The sequence below is a fragment of the Chiloscyllium plagiosum genome, chromosome 33 (genome assembly GCF_004010195.1).
Source record: "Chiloscyllium plagiosum isolate BGI_BamShark_2017 chromosome 33, ASM401019v2, whole genome shotgun sequence".
Classification (NCBI taxonomy): Eukaryota; Metazoa; Chordata; class Chondrichthyes; order Orectolobiformes; family Hemiscylliidae; genus Chiloscyllium; species Chiloscyllium plagiosum.
In genome coordinates, this window is record NC_057742.1 from 31073784 (window position 1) to 31088816 (window position 15033).

The 15033-nt window shown below is 40.0% G+C and overlaps 1 protein-coding gene across 1 annotated transcript in view; it reads left to right on the top strand.

Annotated features, from left to right (window-relative positions):
• Nucleotides 1-10429, top strand: part of LOC122539985 (integrin alpha-V-like) — a 33557-nt gene extending 23128 nt beyond the window's left edge. Inside the window, exons 8-10 of the mRNA XM_043675238.1 lie at nt 303-404; nt 5312-5434; nt 9171-10429. Coding sequence (XP_043531173.1) covers nt 303-404; nt 5312-5434; nt 9171-9224 — 279 coding nt within the window. The 3' untranslated portion in view covers nt 9225-10429. The remainder of the gene's footprint in view (nt 1-302; nt 405-5311; nt 5435-9170) is intronic.
• The last annotated feature ends 4604 nt before the right edge of the window (nt 10430-15033 follow it).

The following is a 15033-nucleotide window of genomic DNA, read 5'->3' on the forward strand; positions in this document are numbered from 1 at the left end:
CAAAATTTTGGGGCAGGCCACTGCCCATTGCCCAGAAGACAGCTGAAAGAGGTAATTTTATATATAGTGGAGGTTGAGAGTATTGGCAGGATCCTACTGCTGGTAAATTCGGCTGGTGGGGCTTGATCCTCGGTCTCCTGGTTTTCCATGAGCGATTTTCAACTGCCCTGTGCTTTAAAGTCAATGTTCATTGAGAGCTGCCAATACCTGTGGAGTCATCTCCCAACAAGGGACAATACCTGCAAGCAAGGTGGGAAGGAAATAAAAAGGAATTAAAACAAAATCGCTTTTCTGTCTTACAGAACCATAAGAAACAGTTTACATTCCAGTCCAAAGCATCATACATTGTGCAAGAAGTGCCATACAAAGTACAGCCTGTAGAATTTCCCAGTGACAACACGATGGTAAGTGACACCAAGATGAGATATGGCAGAATTGGAGATTTCAGCTACTGGGAGGTCCGTTCTAGTCATAGGCCAATATTTTCAGATATTACGGACTTTTTTTAATTCATTCACGGGACGAAGGCAATGCCAGTTGGGCCAGCATTTCTTGCCCATCCCTAATTGCCCAGAGGGCAGTAAAGACTCAACCACATTGTTGTGGGTCTGGAGTCACATGTAGGCCAGACCAGGTAAAGATGGCAGTTTCCTTCCCTAAAGGACAATAGTGAACCAGATGGCTTTTTCTGACAATTGACAATGAATTCATGGTCATTAGGCCCTTAATTCCAGACATTTGCTGAATTCAAATTTCACCATCTGTTATGGTGGGATTCAAACCTGGGTCCCTAGAATATTACCTGGGTCTTTGGATTAACAGTCTAGTGATAATACCACTAGGCCATTGCCTTGTAATATCCACAAAGATTCACAAAGAGCTGTTTAACTGAGTTCTTGTGAAGGGTCACTAGACCCACAATGTTAACTCTGCTTTCTCTCCGTGGATGCTGCCAGATTCACCGAGTTTTTCCAGGAATTTCTGTTTTTGTTGAAGGTTCTCTTGTTCATTTGCTGTAACTTCAATGGAAGATTGACAGAAAACTCGAGAAAATGAAGAGCATAAATCAACTACCTTTCTCTAAATCTTTCTGCTGCTAATACAGCAGTGCTGAGGGCAGTAGGCCTCAGTCGCCAAATCCCCCATGCCCCTTGGTTGCTCCACATATATATTTCATTGTCCCCTATTTAATATCAACTACTGTCATGACTCAGAATATCTTCAAAATAAATCCTTTCAAGTGATCAATCTGTGTTAAGAACAGATAAATGCCTTTTTTCCCACGCATCAAAGATTGCTTTAGTGACTTCTGAAAGCTACCAGTTAAAATGCTTGTTCCTCCCCATGCAAAGACAAATAGTTCTGGAGCTTCTGAAATTCAACCAAATACTCATCATAGCTGGCAGAACAAATGCCAGGCAATGGCCATCTCTAACAAAGAAAATCTAACCATTTCTCTTTGATATTCTTTAATATACTGTTACTGAATCCCCCACTATCAACATCCTGGGGGATACTGTTAACCAAAAACTGAACTGAACTAACCATATTCAGAAAAGGTAGGAAAGAAATAAAAGGAGGAGGGGTGATGTTTCTTGTGAGGGACAGTGCAGAAGCTAGGAGTAGGAGGAGACCATTAATCCCTTCAAGCCTGCTCTGTAATTTAGTGCAATCGTGGTGAATTCCTATCTCCATGCTAAGCTCCTGCTTTCTCTTCATACACCTTGATGTTGTTAGTGATCATACATTTTAGTTCAGGACAAAGAGAATGTTTCAGAGGTTTCTGGGACATCAGTGATTTGACTTGAGCTAAGGGATAATGAAGGTATAATCCATAGATCACCAGCTAATGGAAAAGATGTAGAGAAATAAATATGCAGGGAAATTACAGAGAGAGGTAAACATCATAGAATAGTGATAGTGGGAGACTTTAATTGCTTGTATATACCTGAGATACAATAGCGCCTCGACTCACGAACTTAATCCGTACCAGGACCCGGTTCGCGAACCGAAAAGTTCGCGAACTGAATAAATTTTTCCCATTGTTCAGATAGTGTAGGAATGCTTGGACGGCTGTTCACAGCACACGCGCCAAAGATGAACTGAATGAGGTCACGTGGGGCCCGAGAACTTTTGCGTTCAACAAGCGCGTAGCAAAGCAGAACAATGAAACACGGTCACACACGGGCTTTTTGCGTTCCTACCTTCATTCGTACCTTGAAGCAAAATTTTACGTACAATCCTGTTCGTAAACTGATTTGTTCGTGAATGGGGTCATTCGTATGTCGAGGCGTTACTGTATATAAAAGACAGCAAGGGACAAGAGTTTCTCAATTGTGCACAGACGGTTTCATAAACAGTATGTGTCCAGTCCAACACACAGGGAGGTCATGCTAGAATTGATTCCTGAGCTGGGCCAAATAAACTGAAATCAAGGGCTAGCAGGTAAAGATTTGGGTAAGGGAAAAGTAAGACAAAGCAGATAGAATTCAAGATAATGAAGAAAAATTGTGCTTAAGACAAGAATCAGGTACTAAAATCAAGTTGAGAACCAGCTGAATACAGAAGGGAGGTGAGAGACTGAATAAATGAGGGATTATGAAAAAGTCTGTAGTCTTTGTTTCCTTTAAACTGCACAGCTACACAGTCCTGGGATCCTCCACAAACACCAGTGAGCTGATAAATGGCTTCTGCTTCCTGGATCTACTAGATAGAGGGCCACAAAGCAGTGAAGCAGGGAATGTTGCTGGCAGCCAATACCAAAGGAAATTCCAATGTATTTTATCAATACAGTGAACAGAAATGGGTGGTAAAAGGAGGAGAAAGGTCAATGAGAAACCCAAAGAGGGATTTACATTTGGAGACAACTGAGCTATTTATTCTCACCAGTCATAGTACACTTAACTAAATGATTTAACTTCCCAAATTAGACAGCTAGTGCAGACCTTGTTCACAAAAGAAGTTGATACATGCAACACTAAGATTCTGCATAGCACTCACTGAAAGCAGGATACAATTATTGCATGAGAGGTTAACATAGGTGTTTGTCATTATGCAAAGGAAAAGGTTCATGTACACAACATGTTTATCATGACCTCAAGACATTGCAAAGTGCTTTACAACCTTTGAAGCACTTTTAATGTGTTAATGAGGAACATAAGAAATTCAGTCGCAAATGTAGAAAATGCAAGGTCCCTGAGCAAAGAGATATGTTCGGATAATCTATTGAAAAATTGATGCTTATTGAGAGATAAATATTGAGCACCTGACTCTCCTTGTTTGAATGGTGAATTGGGATCTCTTATATCCACCTGCGGAAACAGATGGACCATTTGTTTAACACCCCATTAAAATGATGGCACATCTGAAGGTGCAGCTATCCCTCAGTACGCTGGAATATCAGTCAAGATTATGCGCTCCCATTTCTGCAGTGGGACTTGAACCCACAACCCATTCTGATTCAGGGGCAAGAGAATGACCACTGAACAACACAGAGGGAATCAAAGGATCTCCAACTGAGAAAGGGCACAATTCTATGAGGAAATTTGCGATGGGGGGGGTGATTTAGTGGTTGCTGCAGTGCATAGCTTTCTGCTATTTTTGTGGAGTGTTAGTCAGATGTTCCAGTGTATTGGGACAATGCCTGCTGACCCAAGAAAGAGGTCGGAGGCAGCCATAAGATCTGTCGGGTGTGAAGAAAGACCTAACATGTGTTTAACAATTGTTTCCGAGCTGTTTAAAAATAAAACAATAAATGGCCTTCTAGCCCTCACTCCCCATGTGTTCCCTGTGCTCCATCTATGTCAATGCATGCTGCCACCTGAACCCTCATGCAACTCAACCTATATGTTTTCCTTTAAACCCAGGGGTCTTTATAATCCCTATGCCAATCAAGGCACAATCCATGTCCCTCATTCTTGCCCTTACAGCCTCCATGACATTCACTCAGTATGGAAAGACCTCAGGGTCCATGCTGTGGCAAAATGAAATAGAGTTCTTCAGTGTCTACTGATGAATTCACTATTTTTAAATGAAGTCATTTTTTAAATCCTCTGATTTGGTTTGGCATTCTTCAACCATAAAGTTCCTCACAAAAATAAACATTTGCATTCTAGTCCCAATTCAAAAACATACGTCGCACTTAAATCTTTGAACCAACAGGAGAGCGCTATGTTAATGAGAGGTTGTGAAATCAGTCATGCAGCACATTTCTTTAAATGTCGGCCCTCAGCATGAAATAGCGAGCATTTATTTCTTTTTAATCAGATGGGTTTATTTTTAAATTTAAAGAACAGGGGTTTAAATGTCTTGACAGCTTGACAGTTCGCATGACAGCTAAACTGCTCCAATCACTTTTTCACACACATTCATGTCTTTGCTTAACAATCGTAAAGGGAATCTTAACGCTCCCAAAGGTCAACCTGGACATACCCAAAAAAGGTACCTTACACCTCCAAAAGGGTACACTAAGATTCTAAAAATAACTTCAGACCTTCTCCTGATTGATCTGAAGTATACAAATCATGCTTTGGACATCCCGTTGGATCTGACTAAAGGCAGCTTCACTTTAACATGTGCAACTGAATCATTGATATGCAAACCATGGTCGTCCCTCATGAAAATGGTGTGTGCTGGGTTTGATTCTAGGCCCCTCCCTCTCTGTCCCCTCAAAAACACAAGCCTCTAGGTCAGATTTCTGAAATAGAAAGAGCCCTAAGATGTTAAACATGAGGTACCAATGAGCTACACACTCACTGCGTCTTCCTTCCACATGGAGATAGGTATCAGTATTTTAACATCTCATCCCTCAAAAAGGGAGGGAAGTCTAATTCTATGCAAAATTCAGAAACACCCTTAACCTCAAAACTAATGACAATTGAGCTCTTTATTCTCACCAGTCATGTTTCACTTGATTGAATAATTTAATTTTCCCAGTTGGACACCTATTGAATATTGTATTGGAAAACAGTGATCTGTTTTTTGTTTTAAAAAATTTATTCATTATCATTGGACTTAATTTTAAGATTTTGTCTTGCAGCTACACTTATTTGAAGGAAAAAAAAATTCAATTCAACTGCTTTTCAATTCTAGCTATTAGGAAATATTTATGTTTATAGCTACAACATTCTTTACAATTCATTTAAGCATCGGGGTTGTGCGAATTTTGAAGGAGCTCAAACCCAACTGGTAATAAAAGAGTGAATGAGATGATTGACAGTTGGGTAAATCCATTAGTGCTGCTTTCTCTTCTACTATGTAAATACCATCAATTACAATAATATCAATTATATTATGTGGTTCTTTTTCTCAGGTAGTAACTCGAATTGACCGCAGTGGTCCTGAGGTTGTTTTACCCATACCTGTCTGGTGCATTATAGTTGCTGTTCTTGGTGGTCTGCTCCTTGTGGCTCTGATGGTATTCATCCTTTGGAAGGTATCTATGCTGCTGCTGATGATACAGCATGTACAATAGTGAGAATGAGTATGAGATCCATTTGAAATAAGCCTCAGAATCATTGACAGATCCATGTTTGATCCATAAATAAAGCACAATGTGTAATTTTCACCTTCATCACGGTTGATAAACGAGCAGAGTCTGTTGGCCTTTCTGTTAAAAGAAAAATGTTCTGATCTCCGTTTCTGATGCTTTTCCCTCTCTCATGGATGAGCAACCATTGACTCAGAAAGGCAGCCAACATCATCAAAGACCCCTCCTGCCCCGGTTATAATCTCTTCTAACCTTTTCCATCAGGCAAAAGATACAAAAGCTTAAACACACGTGCCAACAAAATCAAGAACAGCTTCTTCCCTGCTGTTTAGACTTCTGAATAGACCTCTCAAATTTAAAGTTTAATGTTGATCTCACTCTCTGTGTACTTTCTGTTCAGCCATAACATTGTACTCCTCACTCTGTTCTATTTCTAATGCACTTTGTATGGTATGAACTGCCTGCACTGCAAGCAAAACAAAACTTTTCACTGTATCTAGGTACATGATAAATCAAATCAAAAAATCAGATCAATTCACGCTGCCGGCTTATCATCTGAGTGATGAAGGTGACAATTACCATCTGCTTCATCTGATGTGGGGACAAGGAAGAGAGATTAAAATTGAAAGGAAAAAGAAAATAATTTGTTGCTGACAAATTTATCTTATAAAAAATGTTTGGGTGGTTAAAATGGTGGAAATTCTAGCGATCAAGAGCAAGTAATCCAAACTGTACCTTTATGCAACAGCTCAGTCCAGAAGAAGTGAGTTAGCTGAAAAGGACCTCGGAAGGGAGGGATCATAGACTTAATATTCAAACAGCCACAAGGGCTGGGAACCTAATGCTCAGGGGAATTAAAAATCCTGTTCCCAGAGTTTGCCCTGTGTTGCTGACACTCCAGCATAGCTTGTATAGCAAATGGGCAGGAGCTACAAACATGGTCAAAGCCAATTCTCAATCCCACAAGGTCCTTGAGTAGTTTATTTTGAGTATCCCTGGCCAGTTGAAATTAAAATATTCAAGTTTTCTTGACCAGCTGACCAAACAGTCGTATGCCTATTATTGCATAGCTGTCCAATCTGTGGAGCCTCAGTATACTTTTTAGGGATTGGTTAATCCATTAGGCCAATTAGTTTCAGATAATGAATCCTCTTAACCTTCCCTTCTAAGGCCACTCTCTACTTCATCTCTCGGTATGACTTTCCCAATGGTCAACAAGGCAGCAGCAGCCCCCAACATCTCCTTTTGCCATAGGTGTCCTATAGGCTGTGCCTGCTTCCCAGAGATATCTGAATCTCTCTCTCTCTCTCTTGCTCTCTCTCTCACACACACTCTCTCTCTTTCTCACACATTCTCTTTCTTTCACACTCTCTCTGGTCTCTCTCACACATTCTCTCTCTGTCTCTCTCATACTCTCCCATTCGGTGCTGAGTTCACTTTTTCGCCACTTAGACAATTAGAATTTCATAGAATCACAGAATTCCCACAGCATGGAAAGAGGCCATTTGGTCCATTGAGTCCACACCAGCACTCTGAACAGCATCCCACCCTGGCCCACTTCCCTACTCTATCCCTATAACCCTGCATTTCCCATGGCAAATCCACCTAAGCTACACATCCCTGGACACTCTGGAAAATTTAGCACAGCCAATCCAATTCGCCTGCACACCTTTGGACTGTGGGAGGAAATCGAAGCACCCGTAGGAAACGCACACAGACACGGGGAGAATGTGCAAATTCCACACAGATAGTCACCTGAGGGTGGAATTGAACCGGGCTCATGGCGCTGTGAGGCAGCAGTGCTAATGAGTCACCAATTTGAAGAGTGGGGCCTAGATTGCACCTGTGCACTGGTTCCCAAACCCACGTTGCAAATCCAGCCCGATGTGTCTATGAGTAGAAGGATTGTTTTTTTCTGCTGATGTAGTCAAATTTTCTGACAATGGGAAGACAGCTGCACAGGATTCACTTTTTGTTATTCCGTTCAATTTCTCTTCTCAGTGACCTTTTGAGTTTAATTTTGATCTGCAGTGTATTTTATAATATTGTTATACTGTCTCCCTCAGCTCATCTCAGAATGAAGAGATCTCAGCTTGTTTTACAGTAGGCAGGCAATCCACTTACAGTGCGCAACTACAATTCAGGTGTAATGTTAATTGGGGTTCAATGAAGATGCAAATTGGATTCAATTTTGACTACCTGGCATTAATAGAATGGTAATAGCCTTGAAATACGAATTGGCCAAGTTAACACTGGCAAGGCAGGTGGATCTCTTTAGAATGTGGCTGGGTGTACAAACTCTGTTTCCGGTCATTGGTCCCTATAATATGGAACTTGGGATCCTGTAACATAAATAAGATCCCTGATCATTGGTTCACATTGACCCAGGTTGGACACTGCCTACTGCATTCTCTGACTGGGTTCAACAGGTGTTGGAACACAGAAGAGTCTCGCTAATGGTTATGTGAATTATTTTTGGATCCTTCAAGGTGCTCCTTTTAGGCATACAAATATAATCTGTGCTGTTACCATAGTGTCTGAGACCTTCACCCTTTGTGATTGTCACCCTCCACAACAAAACGTGCCTTTGGTTTTTAAGGCCCCAAATACATAAGCTGCATTGGGATGCCTGTTGGTATTCCACACTCATTGACCCTGAATTAGAGTCATAGAGGTCTATAGCATGGAAACAGGCCCTTGGGCCCAACTTGCCCATAACACCTAGTTTTCACAATTAATCTAGTCCAATTTGCCTGTGTTTAGTCCATATCCCTCCATAGCTATCCCCTTTATATTTCTGAAATGACGAAATTGTACTCTCTTCCACCATAGCCTCTGTCATCCCATTCCAGACACTCACCACCCTCTGTGGACTCTTTTATATCTCTCCCCCCTCACCTTAATCCTATGCACTTTAGTTTTAGACTCCCTTACCATGGGGAAAAGCTGTTGGCTATCTACCTTATCTATGCCCCTCATGATTTTATGGACCTTTATAAGGTCAGTCCTACACTCAGTGGAAAAAGTCCCAGGCTATCCAACCTCTGCTTTTAACCTAAATGTGGACAGGTCTTCATTGGACCAGAGGGTAGTGAGGAGGAAACGTGGGATGTTACTTCACATTAGGGCAGGTGTCTGTGACTTTGGTGCATGTGGCCATCTGGGTTGCTGAAGAATTGCACTTACAATCAACATGTAGCAACATCCAGCTGTAGTGACCAGCTGAAAAGATCTTTCAATCAAGTCAAGCTGAGAGGTACATACATGAACACATAAAACCATTTAAAATTAAAATTGTAGTAAGTAAAGAAACTGACTGAAAGTATTCCACTGTAGGGTAAGAATCATGGCATTTATTCTAGGATGATGTGGAACTGCAACTCACCTACATTGGAGTTCGAGTTTCCTCTTCTAAAGCAAAAGGAAATGAGAAAAAAAGACTCATTTTAAAATATTAGATTTGTGCTTAATTTCCAAATATTAAACAAAGCTAATTCGTGGTGGGCAGCACATTATTGGGATCTAATCCTATGTTTGCAGGTTACATTCTGATCTGTTATCGATTCGGCCAGGCTGTAGGTTTTAATCTTGTTCTTCTGTTCACCTTCCAGAATTAGAATGCATAGCGAGTGTTTAATGCACTTTGTTTTATTTATTTCCCCTTTATCCTTTTTTGTTCCAGTGCGGATTTTTCAAACGGAAACTGCCACCAACTGAAAGGGAAGAGTTGCTGTAACGTGCAACCCACTCCTATCCTCCTCAAGAAACTGCAGCCTCTCCAAATCTTATTACAACTCATGGAGTCAAATTCCACTTTGGTCTTCAGGTGCACATGGGAAGCTTGCTGTTGTCTGATTTTTCACCATTAATTTCAGAAAAAATTGCAGGAAAGGCAATACTCATGTATCCATTAGGAACTTCCATGAGTTGAGTTTCCTACTGGCGACTTGTGTTGAAAATGGTTCCTGTCATATTTTCAATGCTGTGAACAGTTTTAAAAATATCTGTTAATCTTGTAAAATCTTTCGGCCCAGATTATATATCAAGACAATCGAGAAGTGAGAGGAAATGGCAACCTCACTGGACTAGTAACCTAGGGGTCCAGACTCATACTTTGGAGAGATGGGTTCATCACAATGTCGCCTCATCAGCTGATGGAGTGCAAGTTCAATCAATAAAAGTCTGGAATTGAAAGCTAGTCTCAGTGATGGTAACCATGAAACTCCAATAAATTGGTGTGAAAAGCTCATCTGATTTATTATTGTCCTTAAGGGAATGAAATCTACTGTCCTAACCTGGTCTAGCCCTATGTTTGACTCCAGATCAAGAGCAATATGGTTGACATCAAAATGGCCTTGTAAACCAGGGTGTTCAAGAGTAATTGGGGGTTGGGCAACAACTGCTCACTAAAACCCACAAAAGGAATTTTATAAAACTCTGGAAGTGAGCAATTTTTTGAAGTAAACCATTGTCCCAGAGCAGGCAGATAGCAATCACATCCTTATGTGTTATGACGCTAGACCAGATTTAGCTCAAGCTTGTTTTGCTGTATATAACGGGCGAATTGATTTAACCATGATTAATTTGCAAAATTGTAAATGTATCCAGCCCCTTCCCATTCTATTCTTCTCATTCTTTTGCTTTGGCCATCACAACTGGTCCTTTATCCAGTGCACTCTACCTTGTTTTTCCATTAGACCAAAGGCAAGCAGTCCTTCCAGCATTTCAGTGCATGGATCTAGTATATTATCAAACTAGAGATTCACACTAGGTTGTCTTAACTTATATTGTATAAGTTGCCATATCTCTTATAGCTTCTGATTTTCCCAAATATTATGCTTAAACAAATTGCAACTTGAGTCATATAGTCATATAGCATGGAAACAGGCCTTTGGTCCAACTTGTCCATGCTGACCAAGTTTCCCAAGCTGAACTAGTTCCCTTTGCCTGCATTTGGCCCATATTACTCTAAACCTTTCCTCAACGTTTTTTTTAAATGTAACTGTACCTTCCTATACCACTTCCTCTGACAGTTCATTCCACATATGAACCACCCTCTGTGTGAAAAAGTTGTCCCTCAGCTACCATTTATATATTTCTCCTCTCACCTTAAAAATATATCCTCTAGTTTTGAACTCCCCTACCGTAGGGAAAAGAAGTTTGCTCTTCATTTTATCTATGTCCCTCACGATTTTATAAACCTCTCTAAGGTCACCTCTCAAACTCCTACCTCCAGCAAAAAAAGTCCAAGCCTATCCAGCCTCTCCTTATAACTCAGACCCTCCAATCCCAGTAACATCCTTGTAAATCTTTTCTGCACCCTCTCCAGTTTAACAATATCCATCCTATAGCAGGGCGACCAAAACTGTCCATTGTTATGTCTGCATTTTAAAGTTGTAGTTGCTATGAATGTACCTTTCTCTTGGGTTTTATCTTTAAAAAGGATTTCAGGTTAGTTTCCCCAATGGTTTAGCAGTTAAAGGTATTTTCCAGTGTGACACTAAGCTTCATGGAAAGGTCTCATGTCTCTGATGATCTTGGCTAGCCATTACAATAGCTCTCCCTTCCTGTTTAGGAATGAACAATCTGAATTATGAGGAAAGCTATCATCAAATGCTTTTCAATGAATTTCTAACTGGGAGCTGTGCCAGGACTTGGTCATTCCATTGGTTAAAGGGTTACATTTTGATTTTGAAATTGGCATAAGGTAAATCAACCATCGACATAATGATCTTGGCCTCTTGCAGTGAAAGTATCAAGGAAAATATTCTGTCTTCACCTGAGTATATTTTCCTCTCTCCATCTTCTTTCCCAAGACAAATTCCTTTTTCTTTCTCTCCATTTCTGAAATCAATTTGAAGGATATCAAGAAAGAGCATTGAATTAGTCGGCTATTATTATTTTAATTACAGGAACTGGAAGAGGCCATTCAGCCCATTAAGGCTGCCCAGCCATTCAGTATGATCCTGGGTGACCAAACACTTCAGTGCCTTTTACATACACAACCCCTCTAACCTTGTGTACCACTAGACAGGAACATATAATGAATGAACACCGCAAAATCCATAAAACTTTGCCATCGCCTGTAAACAAATATTGTTAGATTCAACTTAAAGTGCTATACAAATGTAAGATTTTATTTTTGAAGTTAAATATGACTTATCTACTTAGCATGACTGTATTCTATGTTTTCTAGGGATTGTAAAATTCCACTTGACTTCTTCAGTCTGAATAATAAAATTGAATTGATGTTAATGATGCCACGTGTCATAGTAGCACCCTCCTCAGCACCCACAAAACAAATGGATGAAAGAAGTTTTGTGCTATTTTTCAAGCTTTGAACTAACAAGACATGCAATAGCACAGCTCTGAATATTTAAAGACTGATATTACCAGTGAGTCTTTCTGGTATGGAGCCCTTGAGCAAGTACAAATGAGGAAACCAATTTGATTGATTGAAAGAGACAACATATTAACTGAATTTATATATTTCTCCTTATATCATTAGGATCTTCACTTTGGTTCCATTTGATTTTAGCTCTTCACAGGCTCACCCATGTCCTAGTTCATCAAGCTGAAGAATAGACATTAGATAGACTATTTTAGGAGGTGCAATCCTGTTTAAGTAGAGCCTCAGCGAATCATACAGCATGAAAACAGGACCCTTCAGTCCAACTAGTCCACATTGACTGTGTTTCCAAACTAGACCAGTCCCATCTGCCTGCATTTGGCCCGTATACTTCCAAACCTTACCTCTTCATGTACTTAACAAAATGTATTTTAAACATTGTAACTGAACCTGCGTAATGCTTATGTCGAATACATACACTTCTCCCTAGAAATCAGAAACAAGACTCCTGATTTAAAGTTGAGAACTCCTGGCTGCTTTCCTTTCTTCTTCACATCAAAAGAAGTGATAATATCGAAGCATCCACTAACAACCCTGGATGACATCAACTGACCGAAGAGAGACAACAGGCTTGATTTTCATGGAAATCAGCAGTCAGGAATTTCCTGATAACCGCATTCTTGTAATCCCCCCTCAAGATATCTTTATAGTGGGTCGGCAGAAATGGAAACAGAAATGGACTGAGTCCAGGTCTGCTGTTTTCCACAGCAGGCTAGAGGCAGGGCAGAGTAAAGTCAATGCCAATGCCATCAGTTTAAAAAGGGCTACCTCAGTACACTGGGACATCAGCCCAGTTCTGATGATGAGTGGAAGTCTCATTGCCTCCACAATCCCCTCAATCCCCATACATACCCCATTACACCTTTTAACAACCGTATTACCGATTCCACAAATAACTACTATGAACAAAACTCCGAAGCCATGTAATAACACAAAGCACCTAAATCTGTCAAAATATTCAATAATTCCAAACCACTGAAAGCATATGATGCGAGAGTTTTTAAAATGTTTCTTAGCTTCATGAAAGGCACAGCCTGAAAGTTGACATAATTGGAAATTGAATGACATTTATTTTGTTGCTGACTCCTGTTAAAGTGTTTGATATGAAGCTCAAATTCCATTCACTTCTTAGAATGTTAAATGTATTATGCAGCATGGCAAAGACCAGGAATGTCCCCAGTTCAATCCTTAGGTTATGCTAAGTAAGCTCATGTAAGCTGGGCTGACAGCAGACAGAGAAAAACATCTTTAGGGAAGAATCGGTCAGGATTTTTGCCCTGAATTGATAAACCATGGCTGAAAATGTGAAGGGCTCATGCCCGAAAAGTCGATTCTCCTGCTCCTTGGATGCTGCCTGACCTGCTGCGCTTTTCCAGCAACACATTTTCAGCTCTGATCTCCAGCATCTGCAGTCCTCACTTTCTCCTTGAATAAACCATGGCCTTAGTTAGAAAGTGAATATGTTTGAACATTGTGAGAGGACAATTGCTAGATTAAATGTAGTGCCTCTTGGAGCTGAATGGCCTGCTGACTCTTTCCAGATTCTGACAGGAATGGGTGTGTCCATAAATATGGTAGGACGACTGATAACTCTCCCTGGTGGTCTTCATCTGTTTTGAGTTCCTATTCTTTCTCACTCATTAGCGTTTGCTTGAAAGTTAAAATTAATTTTAGATACTGTTTCTTCTGGAGATTTTTAAAAGATTCTGGTGTTTTCTGGCAATAGCTTGTCCTCTGGGTCCGTGATTTATTAATATACATATATTATTACCAGCTTGATGCAAATTACAGCTTTGCTTTCATCTCTAAGCAGAATAAAAACTGCATGAGACAAACAGAAATGTCTGTATTTATCACATGCAAGTTTTAATGAAGCAAATTTCGACTTCTCACAGAAATCTGAGAATTCTAAAACTTCTGCTCCCAAGCTACAGTCTCCACACCCATAGTCCAGTCCCTCAGAGCAATGGCAATACCCCCACGCTGTTAATCCAGTCCTACAACATCATAGAAGAGGAAACATATTCATATAAAAAGAGGGTTTTAATATTTTCAAAAAGTGAGAAGATTTCATGTTCCAGCATACCATCTGCTTTTGATTAACCAACAAAATGCCAGTAATGAGTGCCTTATACTGCAAAACTGCGATGAATGTGTTCGTATCCCATTACCACAACATTCTTCTTTATGAATGTTGATAATAGCAAACTCAGGATGGCAAATATTTACTTTTTTGTGAAGCACAGAGTCTATCCTACTACTCACATTCCCAAGGATACTCGTTCTATCAAAACATGCAAGTACAGGCCATTCATCTTCAATGAACAGATTTTAATTTTTGTCATATCTCTTGTCCTACACAGCATTTTGCAGCTGTTGTCATCATCTGTTCAGCCCAATACAGAGTCCCAGTGGACAGCACAGGCTGTCCACTGCAGATAAAATGGGATATACCAGACCTCACCCATGATTCCACATGAACAGGACTGTTTGACCTGCTCTCCAGATTCCACCTTTTGTTTATACAAACTCAATCATTTGCTGGAGCTAGGACCAAAGATGTGTTGCATAGCAATCTCTCACGGCATGCCAATGTGTATTTATTTATAGCACATTACAACAGAGCTTAATTTTACCCTATACTGCTAATGGATATATTCCACTTAAAAAGAATTAAAGAGGAATAATGGTCTTCTATTGTCCTACATGGCCATTTGTAAATATTTGGTGTTTTAATAATGTAGGGAACCTCTGTAAGTGATATTTGTGTGACAATGGATGTAAGTACACTAACAATATATTACTGTAGTAAATCCAATGTTCTCAGTTGGACAGTTAGTTTATCTCCTGTCATTTTTGCAAATGCATGAGTGCATTTAGAAAGCCTTATAAATGTAAATAAACATTATTCATGTTGAATTCACTCTAATTCCATTGCTGCTGTTGTAATCTATAAATCAAGTTAATCCATTAAGAATGTGAAAGATGAACAATAAAGTAGAAATGCATTTTGACCGCTTGTAACTAATATAGCAGGTCAATGAGCAACATTCCCTCTTAGCTACACTCATGGATACACGTTGTTGTACATGCATTCGAGCTCAGTGCAACATATTGTATATGAGCAGCTAGTTAA